Genomic DNA, 13,590 nt, shown 5'->3' on the forward strand with positions numbered 1-13,590 from the left:
CCCTTCACACCAGGGGCCACCACCCAGGAATCCACCCTCTAACACACACCAGCGGTACCACCCCAGAGGCCAGAACGCAGGGAGCTGTGGGCTCTTCAACTCAGGGCTATCATCCAAGTTTCCAAGCCAAATGTGTTTGAATCCACACACATTTCCACTTCAAATAAATGTCGTGGCAATTTTTGGAGGTAGGTGCTCTGGACTTAAAAATGTGAAATCAGGACTGGCAAGACTGGCCCTCACTGCTCTGTGGTGTGCCTGAGGCTGCTCCTGGTCAGCATGGCATGTGGGTAGCCCAGGGGACCCCAGAGGAGATGGGCAGTTTGCCTGGTCTAGTGAAAACCTGGGTTTAGAGCCAGTGGCCCTGGATTCACATCGCTTACTGGTCCCATTTTACAGTTAAGGATACTGAGGGTGAGTCTGGGGCCAGCTCTCTGTTCATTGGCAGATCTACAGTCACAGATCCGCCTGAGCCTGTGGGCGTGTTGGTGTCCAAAGCGCTGGGCCAATCCGCCTATTTCAGCTGGAGCTCTCCCTCACATGAGGCACCTGCTGCCAGGTGGAGGGGTTTCCAGAGGTGTAAGGTGGGTATCTACTGTAGTACTGCTAGCTTCACTCACTGCATGCCTGTGCACTCTGAACCTCCTGGCTTGGCCCTGGAACATCTCAGCGATCCACTGTTGACAGTGCACAGTGCATTTCACAGCCACAGGGGAAACCCTCTTGTGACTTGCTTTTGACCACACACAGCTTCACCCGGCTGGTGGAGACTTAGGAGCTTCTGGATGCCTCAGGAGTGGAGTTCACTCTTAGAGGACAAGAGATGTGCCCCCAGCCTATGTGAAGGAGCCTGCGGGTAATTAGTGGGGGGCAACCCAGGGTTCCTTCACACACAGGCGGCAGCTCCTCAGCCACAGAGCACACCCACAGAGCAGCCAGTGCATACAACTCTTCCCATGAGAGGGGTCAGAGCTCCAGAGCCGCTCTGGCCACGAGAGTGGTGTTAGACCTGCGCAGCTTCCTCCCGGGAGACCCCGGTGATTCTAGACTAATAGGTGGGCCAGGATGGAGGGTGGCATGTATAGTGAAAGAAAAGGGCTCTGCTGAGAGCGGACAGGTCATTCCTCTGGCACCAGTGCTGTTTGCAGATCTGAAATCTTGGCCCACACCAGGCAGAGCTGCCCTGACTATATTCACAGGAGTCAAGGAGCACAGAGGACAGGTTATCTGGAATGAGCCACGTTGAGAATTGCTTGAGGAGATAAAAACTCAATCTTCCATTTTTGGGGGGCATCTTTCCAGCAGCTCAGGCTGCTTCTAACTGTGGGCTGGGCTCCTCGGTCCTGTTGCAGCCTGTACTTGGGCCAAGGGGCCAAGGGCTTCTGGAGCAGGCAGAGCCCAGTCTGTGGATGTGACCTGGATCAACGGGGGCTGCAGGGTGCTGAGAGGAGCTGTGAGAAGTTGCATTTTGCATGTGAATCCCAAGACCATGCTCTGCCAGCTCCAAGGTCCCTACAGTGAGGTGCCCTCTTGCCTGTCTCAGCCTCACACGTGCACAGGGAGCTGGGCTGGGCTGAGGGCCTGTGGAGCTACTGCAAACAGCAGTTGTCAGGTGGCCTGATGGTCTGCCTAGCTGAGCTAGCCCTGGGGCAGGGCTTCTGTAGCTGCAGCCGGGCTGCATGCCCAGGCAGCTGTCTCCAGCGGTTAGCTACATCCCACACAAGCTGGGTGAGATGTGGTATGATGCAGACACAGTGTAGCCTGGCCCATGCCCATGCCATGCCATGCTGACTGGGAGGTCCCAAGGGGTCTCCCTGGAACACACCAAAAGTGTGACAGTCACTCCTGCCTGTGACCAGTGCTTTCTGACACAGACCCCTCCTGGGGCTTTCCTTGCCTCTGCCTTGGACGCTTACAAAAGAGTATGTGACTTTCAGTGAGGAAATATTCTTTTCTATTCCTCTACATCAATAGTTCTCAAGCTTTAGCCTGCATCAGAATTCTGGAGAGCTTGTCAAAACACAACAGTTTGATTCAGCAGGTCTAGCAGCTTTTGAGAACTGCTGTTCTACAAATAGCCAGCATGGACTTTATAATCCAAGCTGGCAGGGTGGACCCAGATGTTGAGGATCTGCAAGTGGGGGAGAGAGGTCAGTATCAAATGTTTTAGACTTGCAGTGCCCACACCTGCCTACCGTCCCGTTAACAGAGAGCAGACGGTTCCACCGGAATGTCCCTGGCCTTGCAAGCATTTCAAGGTTGTTGGTGGGTGAACATGAATCTGGATTTGTTTCCAGGACAACCCTTTGTTGACAAATCCATCCCTCTGTCCTAGGAAGCTACAGCCTAAGGAAGAAACCCTGCTATGGGACTGTGGCTGCTCTGGACTGCGCAGGCTGCCAGGAAGGAATGGCGGAGGTAACGGCTTTCCTAATGTTTTCTGGTGGGCCTCAAAATGTCTTGCTGCCAGTTAGAATGCTTGTAGCAAAATGGAATGTGTAGGTGGATGCCGTGCAAGAGCACTCCACACACAGCCCTGCAGCCTCCAGACAGAGGCAGCGGTGGCACATGCAGCAGCTGAGGCAGGTCAGACCCAGGTCTGCCTCTGAGGCATGGGTGGCCTGACAGCCCTACTCCCTCCAGGGTAGAGAAGCAGAGTGGTTAAGAGCTCAGGATTTCCCGGAGTCACACAGGATTTGAGTTGTGGTCCCACTTCGGTGCCTTGTTTCCCCATCCTGTGAAATGGAATCAGAGTCTGGGACAAGAAAATGCAAAGCACCGGGGCATGGCACAGAGAGTCTTCAGTTAAGAGGAGCTGTCTATAAAGTAGGTGGCTTTGAAGGGTCTTTTAAAAGGCTCATGCAGTAGAAAACTGCCCCCTCCACCCTCGTCCCTGGGATAGCTGTGACTGGGTAACTGCTGTTGTCGTTGCAGTTACACAGTGCTAACAATGTTGGCCTCAGACCCCAGAGAGCTGCTGGCCGTGACTGTGGGCATGCAGCAGCAGGGGCTACACAGAGGCTCCCCAGCGCAGTACTGACTGCTTTCAGGAGCAGTCATGCCCACTGGTGTTGCATCTTTGGCTTCTCAGCTGGGTTCACTTGCTACTTGCATAACCACGGCCCCTCTGAATAGCCATTCCTGCCTGGCCTGGCCTCTGTGCCAGCCACTCTGTCCTACAGCTGTGCTGCCTATCTTTCAGATCAGATGTTGCAGAGCAAGAGGGACTAAGGGCTTCCACTCTAGAGTCAGAATTGGGTTTGAATCCCAGCTGCTTTGGGCCAGGGTGTTAACCTCTCTAAGCATTAATTTCCTCCACTAGAAATTAGGTGTTTCAGGGGTCTGTGCAGTGATGACAATGGTGGTGATGATGAGGCTGCCAGTACTGCGGCCACCATCAGCCCCACCTGGGAGATGCGTGCACTGTTTGTTGTTTCCACTCTCTCTTCAGCCCCTGACCTGGCCTGTGGGTTGTGTTTATGGCATGTTCCTTAAGTTCCTCTGGAGTCAAGAGTTTCCTACACCATAGGGCTAGGACCTTAAGCAGACTAAAGAGACATCTGAGCTTTCCCTAAATTCACTCCAGTTGTGTCTGTAATGCCCTTTGCCTTTCCCAAGAGTCCTGGACCTCAGTTTCCCAGGGCCAGTGCAAGATGCCCTCTTGGGTCAGCCTCGTCAGTAATGGCTGGGGGGTGTACGCTTCTGGATGCTTGTCCCACGGTCCTGTCTGGACATGCAGGGACTCTAGGTGCACCAAGGACCACATCCCAGCTCTTCTCAGCCCTCTCCTTGAGTGGGACTTCACTAAGCATCCCTGCTCTCAGTGAGCTCACCTTCCAGGGCTGGGGCCAGGCAGGTATGCAGCAAATCCAGGCTAGGAGCTCATTAGGGACCTCAGAGAGTCACAGCAGGAGAGGCTGTATCCTGGGAGTCCAGGGAGATTTTTCTTCCTGGGAGTCCAGGGAGATTTTTCTGGAGCAGACAGATTGCGAGCTTGCCCTTGACGGCTGGGGAGGAGTAGAGGTGGATTCTGGTATTCTTTGTCTGTCACTTAGGGTATAGACATTCTTCTGCTAAGATTAGGTCCCCCTCGCACTGTGCTGTGGGCTGCTCTTAGGCCTTTACCATTTTTTAGTAATTGCCAGGTTGAAGTTGCCCCAGCCACAGGCCACTTTGATCCAAGTCATCAGGATCCTGAGCCGAGAGCAATGGTATACAGGAGGGAGAACATTCAGAAGCGATGGTGATGGGGCCACCACTCCCCTGAGCTGTGCCCCCTGCAGCTAGAGAGGGGATGGGGCAGCCCCAAAGTGGCCTCCCACTCCAGGCCCCCAGGCTTTGGGTAAATGAAAAACTCTCCCGCATTCAAAGGTCTCTTGAGTTTCTGTCCTTTTATCTCACCTCTGAGGCCAATGCTTAGGAGGGGAAAGAGGCTGATGACTATACTTGGGCAGGTCAGGGAGTTCCCAGGTAGTGTTTTATGCACAGAGAGTACGCAGGCAGGGGGCAGTCCTCTGGTGGGCTGGTGGGATGAGGAGGTGGGACCTGGGGTTTGGCTGACCAATGGAGATGGGAGGCAGGGGTTCCATGAGCCTAACAGCTCTGAAGCGAAGGGCTTCTGATCAAATTCTCACTCTACCAAGTACAAGTTGAGTGACCTCAGATGAGTTACTTAACCCCTCTATGCTTCAGTTTCTTTGCCCTTGAAAGGAATAATGCTGTTCACCTTGTAGGGTTGCTGTGAGATAATGCAGATAAAGGGTTTAGCACCGCGCCTGGGGCTCAACACATACCCATAAATAGTAGCTTGAAAAAAATAAACCAGCTTTTCCTTTTAAGCTTATAAATCTAAGGAAAGTTTAATCAAAGCCCCAAACTAGTATTCCCTATGTACTACCCCTCTGGAGAGAGGTCACCCCTAATGTGAAACAGAGCTGAGGGAGTGGGGGTATCCATAAATAACGTGACCAGAATGGCTGAGGACAGGATGTCCAGATGCCAGGGCCTCACAGGCTGGAGGGAGCCATCACACAGGTGTGGTTATGGTCATCTTCCATCCATGTAGGCTGTGCCACTGGGCCTCAGCTAAGAAAGTGATCCTTTACCAATGGCTCTTTCCCAACATGCTTACCTTTATACTGTTTTAATTCCAACATTACTTCCGTGCCAGAGACACTGGATGCAACAAACAAGCTGTTTTATTTCCCCTCCTAAAACCCACTGTGATTTACTGGCCGGCTCTGGTGTAATCCCATTTTTTTTTACTCATGAAAGAGAGGGCAGCTGTTTACACAGCTCTATGGGGTGAGGTCTGCCTGGCAGATGTGGCCTGGGTAGCTGTACACATGTGCTGCCTTCGGCATTTCCCCCTCTTCAAGCTTTCAATTGATTATTTTTATTCCTTTTTACTCCATGAAAAATGTAAATAAGTTTGTAATAACAGATGCTCTTTTATGAGAATTACTTTTATGCTTCAATTAAAAATTTCCCAATACCCATATGAAAGGGTGTGAAATTATTACCTCCAATAAAGTTTCCTATTGCCTCCCTCTGTGGAAGCACCTTTCATCAGAGCAGATCAAAGTGCATTGAAAGCACTAATTAACTGAGCCTCAGAACCATTTGTGAGGATGGGCAGTCCCCATAGCCTCACTTGCTGATAAGGCAGACCAGGGCAGAGAGGCTGATTCATTTAACCAAAGGTCACACAGGATAGGAGAGCTGAGGGGCCTCACTCACAGAACCCCAGGACCAGACAGCCCAGAGATGCGAGGCCAGGGAAGGGAGAGGCAAGCCTGCCCATAGCTCAACAACTGGTGAGGGGTTGCTGGGGAAATGCTCATTCTGCTGTTTTGCCCTTGACTGGGAGAAGTGGGGGTGGCGGCGGGTGGCGGGCAGTGATACAGGCTCCAGAGAAGGTTCAGGTGCAACCGGAGATCTTTCCCCAGAGCCTGGTACTGGTGGGTCCTGCCAGTCACACATGGCCTTGGCCATAGAAAGCCCTGGGGAATGGTGGCAGTGCCCATCTGCCTGTGGACAAGGCCTTTTACTAGGCAGAATGTCAAGTGACAGGAAGCCCAGTCTGTACTAGTTCTGCCACCAGTACTTGAGGTGTGGGACCTCAGTGATGGCAGCATGCAGGAGGCAAAATCACGAGGCCTGCCTAAGCGGAAAATGGCAAAATCTACTCTCTATCCTCTAGAAAGTTTGGAAGGAAAGTGCTTTGCAGAGAGCAGCTGTCAGTTCAGGACATGGTTCTGAGGACTGTTGCTCAGGCTCGCCCAGAAGGGACAGCCTGCAGTGTCATAGGCAGTTGGTGCTGCACAGCCCTGCCTTCCTTGGGTGCTGGGAGGGGCTGATGGGCAGAGACCCCAGAAGGCTCACAAGCTGGGATGGGAAGCCCCAGGAGCAGTGGCAGGTACTCTGTCCAAAGCAAGCCACCTGCCAGTACAGAACCCCAGGTTATGGCTCCTCTTGGGCGCAAGTTGTTAACAGCTACAGCCTCTAAAGGCCAGTTTCTCTTTGCTTCAGTGCCCAATGCAGACCTCGAGCCTTCCAGAGGCCTTGGACTCTTGGACTTAGACCCTTGGTAGGGAGGACCCTAGCAATGGGCAGTGGGACACAATCTCAGAGGTGGCTCTGCCCTGACAGGTCCTCATGTCTGCATCATGGGACACACTTCTGAAAGCACTCTGCCTTCTAAGAGCTCCATTAATTTCTAGAGCAACCCTGAGATACTGCATGGGGGGATTATTATGCCAACTTCTCAGAATGGGGGTTAATTTACATGTCATCACTCACCGGGTTAGTGGCCAAGCCAGGATACAACTCCAGGCCTGACCCCTAAGCCAGAGTGCAGTGCTGCTCCAACAGGCAGGAACCTGATAGGTTATTTGCTGACATGTGTGGGGTGTACAACCAGGTAGGTATTGTGGGGGTTGCCCTGAGCCCTACCTGCATCATCAGCTGTCGAAAAACTAGACTTCTCCTGTGGTGGTCCTCCAGGTATGTGTGTGTCTTAGGGGCAACTGTGTTGGTCATGAAGACCTTGGTGAGTCTACCTGGAGATTTTCTGGGACAGGAAGTGGAGTAGGGCCCAGCCCTGTTTCAATCTCACATAATTCCCCATTCCGTTCCACCAGGTCCCATTACCTCATTAGCAGGCCAGCAGGGTTACCCTAGGGCAGTAAGACAGTGAGTCAGGTAGAGATGCAGGTTCTCAGGAGGTGAAATATGCTTGTGAGTAGAAAGGAAAGAGGCAGAGGGCTTTATCCAAAGAATACTGTGGTTTCAAAGAATACTGTGGTTTGGGGGATAGACCATAACACAGCTATAGCCTTATTCTGAGACACCCAAGCTGTTCATTTGTATCCCTGTATTCATACCTCCAGATCTTCTCCACCCAAGTCACTGTGCCCCTCAAAACTTACTCTCTGAGGTACCATTTCTGTGGTCCCAGTACACACTGGGGTCCCCTTCTGTGATGACATTTGCTATCAAAACTGAAGTTTTATATCATCCTTGGGATTTGGGTCTCTCTAATTGTTCATCACCATCATTTAATGTCTGCATTCTTCCCCGTGTTGTGCTTCTGGTCTCCTTGGTTAAGGCAGCCTCCGTGGGCCTTGCACAGAGTGAGAGCACCACAATTATGGGCCATGTGTGCGCAGAGAGACACACCCATGACCGATACGTAACAAGCATGTGCCCCTACCTGCCGCTGCCGATGGATGGAAATGCAATGGATTTCAGCTTCTTATCATCAGCCAGGGCCAAGCAGTTTTTCACTGTCTTTTCCAGAAGTTCTTCACACTTGTCTGCACCCCAAACTGGACTATTACAGTGGATCACAAACTTGGCAGGCAGGCCATGGCCTGCGCTGACAGCAGCTAGTGGTGCGGGGATGAAACAGAAAAAGTGAGCTCTGGTTCACTGCAAAGCACAAGATGCCAAACACAGACCCACTCCCCTGCCACGGTATATCTTCCTGGGCCCTCCAATGGCCTGTGTCTGAGGAGTTCCACAGCTGTCTGCTGCGTTGTGATTCCAACGTGAGCTGGAGCCAAGCCACACCCTTGGAAAGTTGGCATTATGATGTGTCACCACCAGGAATTTTGACCAAGTTCGTAATAAGCCTCTCTCCACTCTCAGAAAGCATACACGGTTCTCCCAGAGGCAGAGCCTTATCCATCAAAACTCAACTGAACGCAAACTCAACTCAACGTGTCAGAACATTTGCAGCCTCAAAATAATTGTTTTGGGTTTCCAACCCTTCTTCTTCAAGTCGACTGGTGTGCTAATTATCGACTTGCACACCAATATGATGTATTTGTCTCTACTATGATGTATTCTCTAAATCTCCCAAACCCAATTCAGGACAAAGCTACTAGGAAAGCAACTTCTTTAAATGATCTGCTAAGCAACCTGACCAGCATCTCCACTCTGCCATTGTCTTCTCCCTGCTGAGGATGGCCTCACTGTGTGAATAACGGATCCTGTTTATTTGTGGCAGAATTAGATTAGTTTTTAAGGAACTGTGTTTTTCTTTTCCTAGAAGAGGGGCCCCTTTCTAGCTATACATCTCCACCAAAGACTTGCCTTTCCCTTGCCAGATCTGACACAGGCCTGGGGTCTGCCACAAACTGCAAAGTACCATGTCTCCCAGAGCATGTTCCAGAACCCCTGTCCACAGATGCTCTGCAAAGAAGGTTTCCAGGGCACTGGGTTTAGCTGCATGCTACGCTTCTATACAAGAGCACACTAGAGTCTCCACACCACTGCTAAAGTAAAACATCCAAACTTTTTGTATTTGGTTGGCTATTTCTGAAACTTTTTTTTTTTTAAGGAATATCTGTCCAAGGGGTATGGTTTGTTATGGTCGTGTCATAGATACTGGAGAAGGAGCGATTTGTGGGTAGTGTCTCATGGTACAGTAGAAACAGCTCAGTCACAGGGTGTGAATTTGAGTCCTGGCTCTGCTTTGTGACTGGGCTTGAGAACTCTGGGCTGACCTATAAAAACCTGACATTGGGGGTTGAATTAAACCAGTGGGTTTGTCCCCATGAGAAGTCAGTCATGGCTAAACTATGCATAGAAAACGACTGGAAAGAAACATTAACAGTGACTATCTTTGCACAGTGGAACAGGAGTATGTTTTATTCACCTCTTTATACTTTCAAAAATATTTTAAAGCAGTTTCTAAAATAGCCCTTAAAATCAAGAACAAAAGTGTTATATCTTGAACCATGCTATACCTAATGGGTTTGCATCTGCTGTGGCTGAGGTTTCCCCAGCAGAGTTTGGTACATGGCAGCACCAGGCTGCCTACCCAGGCCTTGTGTCAAGGGCTACCAGCAGGACTCAAGCTGGAACCCCAATGGGAAAGGACCCACAGGCTGGTCAAACAGGTGTTTTAAAGGGCCTGGGGAAAGGCCAGCTGCCCCTGGCTAGGTAGTTAAAACTGTGTATGCCTTCCCTTGTACAATGTGGGACTTTGGTGGAACTGCCTGGGAGAACTTTATAATTAGTACCCTGTATGTCATGCCCCTTGCAGGTAAAACAGAAGTGGCAGAGCAGAGGTCAAAGGCACAGATCAGCAAAGGGAATCCTACTGGATCCTGAGACTAGCTTGGAAGGGGTGTCATTTGTCACTGGGAATAGAGGGGCAAGGCCTGGTGGACCCTCCGAGAGAGCTTAAGATTCATTTTTAAAACAGAGGATTTAAAAGACACAATAGGCATTGGAATCGGGTAGTAAGAAGAGAAAAACAGAGCCCCAAGTGAGGAAGTGGGTGATCTGTCCTCACACAGTTGGTGGGGGAGCTGGGCCTCCCCACTGACTGGACTCTCAGGTCCTTAGGAGGTGCTCTGTCCTGCACACCCCAAATGACCACCTAAATTCAGGCCTGAAGCAGTAAGAAGTACCCTGCCTCCAGGTCTTAGCAATAATTCTCCCCACATCAGATGCCAAGTCGTTTTCTTCCCCTTATACCAGGGAAGGTGTAATTGGCAAATGAGAAATGTGTATTTATATGTTTCCTCTTACACACACAGATGGCTGAAGATTTTTAATTTGTATCTCTCACCAGCAGTTTTGCAGATGGCTCAGTATCACTCACTCTCAGCTCTTAGATGTACCAAACCCAGCTCCTATAATTTCTTAAAATTTGTGATCTAGACATCAAACATATAGGAGCTATTTTAAGTAATAAAAAAAAATGCAAAGGTGATTTTCCCAGACAACCTGCATGTGATGAAACTCTAAGATGTAAAGCTACAGGCTGTCCTTGGCCTCCATCTTGAAGATGCGGCTGTGCTGCCACACACCTCTGAATTCTAAGCCCTCTCACAAAATGGCTTTCCTAATACTGCATGTGCCACAACCAGATAAGCACGGTGGCTTTCCCACCTCACCTCCAGCTACTTCCAAGGGCCCGTTCTTTTTCCGGAGTTCCAGGACAGCTTCCACAAACTCCTTGCCACCTTTCTTCTCCAGCGTGTTTCCTAGACAAGGACAGGGTGGGGTCAGGTTGCCATTCTGTGTCTCCGGCACACACAGACACTTAGCATGTCAGGTGATTACATACTTCAAATGATCTATTAAATTTCCATCAGGCTGCAAAACAGGAACTAAGCCTTGGCTAAGTTAATAAAGTAAAATTGAGAAGGGCTTTGTCATCACCAGTTACTACCCTCAAATTGCTGCTTCATCTGGCTGTCTCTGCTGCCCCTTATTTGGGTCTGACTCAGGGTGATCATGGATGTGCCAGAGATGTGAAAGAACAGGACATGCTTGTTTTTTGCAAACATGCTTGTCCTGGATGCTTTTCATTGGCATGAGATACTAGCTGGTACTGGTTTCCAAGACTAATGCCTGCCTTAGGTTTTCTTCTCTGTCTCTGGGGAGAACCCCCAAGTAAGGAGGTTTCAGCAGCATACAATGCTCCCATCAATAAGCCAGCTCTCCTCCTGGCAGCAGGCCTAGAAGGAAGTGTTCATACCTGGCCACCTTTGGACCAGCATTATTACCATGCTTAGTTCCTGTTTTGCAGCTTTGGTGTCATATGCAAATACAAAATAAAAATGGCCTCAGACGGTATTTTCTTAATTACACTAATGATTCAGAATTGTTTTCAGTAAAGAAGGGCAACATCAGAAGCAGAGCTTAAAGATTAATCTGTATTCTATAAAAAGCTTGGAAAGGAGGATGTCTAACTGCTCAGGACCAGATTTTTCACAAAAGCCAATGGAGATTGGGAGCAATGTGTTTTCTTCAATTAGGGCACTTGCTAAGTAATCAGTTCCTGCTGTGAAAACCAAGTTCCCAAACAAGATCACCAACACCTATGAGAACTCTGGGTTGATGCTCATGTGGGATAGCAAGTGGCAATCAAAGTTAGCAACAAGATCAGCCTTTCAAGTTTGGCCAGAATGGGGTCTGAGTCTTCCTTAAGCTCTGATTCCTCAGTTTTGCACATTTTAAAGTACTTTTCCTCACAAGAGGACAAAATACTCCCCTTAAGATTCACATCTGTCTTGGAAAATTCCAGGTGCACCTGGCACAATTCTGGTATGGGACGGTCAAGGTGCATCGGAATGCACCAGCCCAAATTCTCTTTGGAGTCACCCTGCGATGACTAGGGTTAATTATCTTAGTGAAACTTGCCTCCTTTGAATGTTTGTTCTGCAGGGGTGAACTAACCCCGGGAGGTGTCTGGGAAGAAGAGTAAATAGCTTGGGCTTTGTCCCAAATAAGAACCAGGGCTAATGGCTAGGACTGGGCCTGTACCCACCCGCTGTAGGAAACCTGGGGTGTGCAGATGAACATGACCAGCAGCCATAGCCCAGGGGAGCTCTCAGCTGTGTCCGAGAGAGGGTGGTACAAACTTAGCATCCTTGAGGTGGGATTTTGTGTTACCCTTCATGATCTCAGACTGCCCTCCTGCCTCTACCTGTCCTGGAAAGCAGCACAGGCTTTAAATGGCAGAGTGAGAATGTCACACCTGTTGCTGCTGCATGTTTCTAGTAAAGTCAGCATCAGAGGTGGCAGCTGAATGGGGCATGCACTGGAGGAAGCAGGCCGGGGGCTTAGAGCCCAACTCCACCACTACAAAATGGATGGAACCCAGGCGAGTGAGACCCCAATACAGGTTCACCTAAACTATCCCTGCAGCTGAGAAAAAGGAATCTGGAGCCGGAACCAGCTGGATTCCACACACTGCTGCCCCTGGGGCCCAGTCTAGCCTTCTGCCTTAAACCCATTCTCCAGCTTGAGGCAGGGCAACAAAAATGCTGGAGGCTGGACTAGTTAGCGTTCTCAGTCTTTATCAGATTAACTCTTTGGTGAGAACTGAGAAATTTGAAAGGTAAAATAATGTTTTTACTTTATCATGATTACCAACTCCTTTCTAAAATATTTAAGAAAATGGGCTGATTTATAATTAAAGGTGTTTTATCTTAGGAAGAGTGTTTAAAATTTTTACTTATAAATATTGCTTTAAGTAAAAGTGAAATTTCCAAGTTAAAATACACTTAAATGCATTTCCCAAACTTAAAAACTGAACCCTAGATTGCAGGCAATCAACCCAGTCAGGACTTGACTCCTACACACACATATGTATGCACATGTTCATGTAGACACACGTGTACTTTTTAACAAGAAACAGGCCCATTTTCAACCATATTGTCAACACTCTTATTGTAAGACTCTTGCTTTTTAGGCTTAACTTCAGGGTTAATCATAAAGCAATTGGCTTATTTGCCCCCAAGCATAAACATGTGTTACTCCCATGAAAACAAGGACATTATTTCATGCTTAGAAAGCAGGCATAAGTATCAGTGTTCAAAACAGCCTAAGCGAAAATTTAGGCTTGGACAAATGTCAGGCTAGGCCTGTGGTCTATTTCACTGTTAGAAAGAACTTTTGATGGGTAAAAGTTAATCACTGGGGCTAAGCATTCCTGCACTCGGATTCCTTCTTCCAGCAGTCTCAGGACTTCACACCAAATATGAGAAATGGAGTGATTACTAGCTTCCTCTTTTCTCCTCTCACACATCAAAGTGGGAGCTGGAACCAATTGAGGCCATGTAGGAATCTGGTTTATCATTGGGATTGTAAAAGATATCTGGGGTCAATACTGGTTTGGACTGGTCCGCTGGGCAGAAAAGCCCTGAAGGGCTTTGGAAGACTGGGTTCTGACCTGGCAGTCTTTCTGCCTTGGCCAGTTGGGGTGTCTGAACCTGCTGAGGATTTCTGCAGGTGTTACAGTGTCGGTGAGTGATGTGTGCCAGGGTCCTGGGCCCAGATTGCTCCTGTGGCTTGGAAGCTAATAATTCCCCACCCTGTGCCTATCAATGAGTTGTAGGTGAACATGTCAGAGGAAAAGCATTAGCACCATCCTTATTCCAAAGAGACCCATTCCAGTCACAATTCAGGAAGGACTGGGCTCTTCTGGGTGGCACAGCTGGGTCTGCCTGTTACTTCCCCAAGGCTTCAGCCCTATCTCAAAGCTGCAACTCTGCCTCCTGGCATGGCTAATCCTGCTGGGCACGGCCTTCCTCAGGCTGCAGCAGGCAGGCCAACTTTCTCCTC

At 49.4% G+C, this 13,590-nt stretch overlaps 1 protein-coding gene across 8 annotated transcripts in view; it reads right to left on the reverse strand.

Annotated features, from left to right (window-relative positions):
- MACROH2A1 (macroH2A.1 histone) overlaps positions 1-13,590 on the reverse strand; it is a 65,459-nt gene that overhangs the window by 1,687 nt on the left and 50,182 nt on the right. For 4 of the 8 annotated variants that reach the window (XM_063810123.1, XM_063810121.1, XM_063810122.1 and 1 more), the window contains exons 7-9: positions 10,413-10,502; positions 7,715-7,889; positions 3,834-4,007 (exon numbers count right to left, since the gene is read on the reverse strand). In XM_063810123.1, the coding sequence (XP_063666193.1) occupies positions 3,875-4,007; positions 7,715-7,889; positions 10,413-10,502 (398 nt within the window). In that variant the 3' untranslated portion in view covers positions 3,834-3,874. The remainder of the gene's footprint in view (positions 1-3,833; positions 4,008-7,714; positions 7,890-10,412; positions 10,503-13,590) is intronic. The other 4 variants (NM_001242422.1, XM_009449508.5, XM_009449506.5 and 1 more) reach the window with 1 other exon arrangement.

Source organism: Pan troglodytes, chromosome 4 (assembly GCF_028858775.2).
Source record: "Pan troglodytes isolate AG18354 chromosome 4, NHGRI_mPanTro3-v2.0_pri, whole genome shotgun sequence".
Lineage (NCBI taxonomy): Eukaryota > Metazoa > Chordata > Mammalia > Primates > Hominidae > Pan > Pan troglodytes.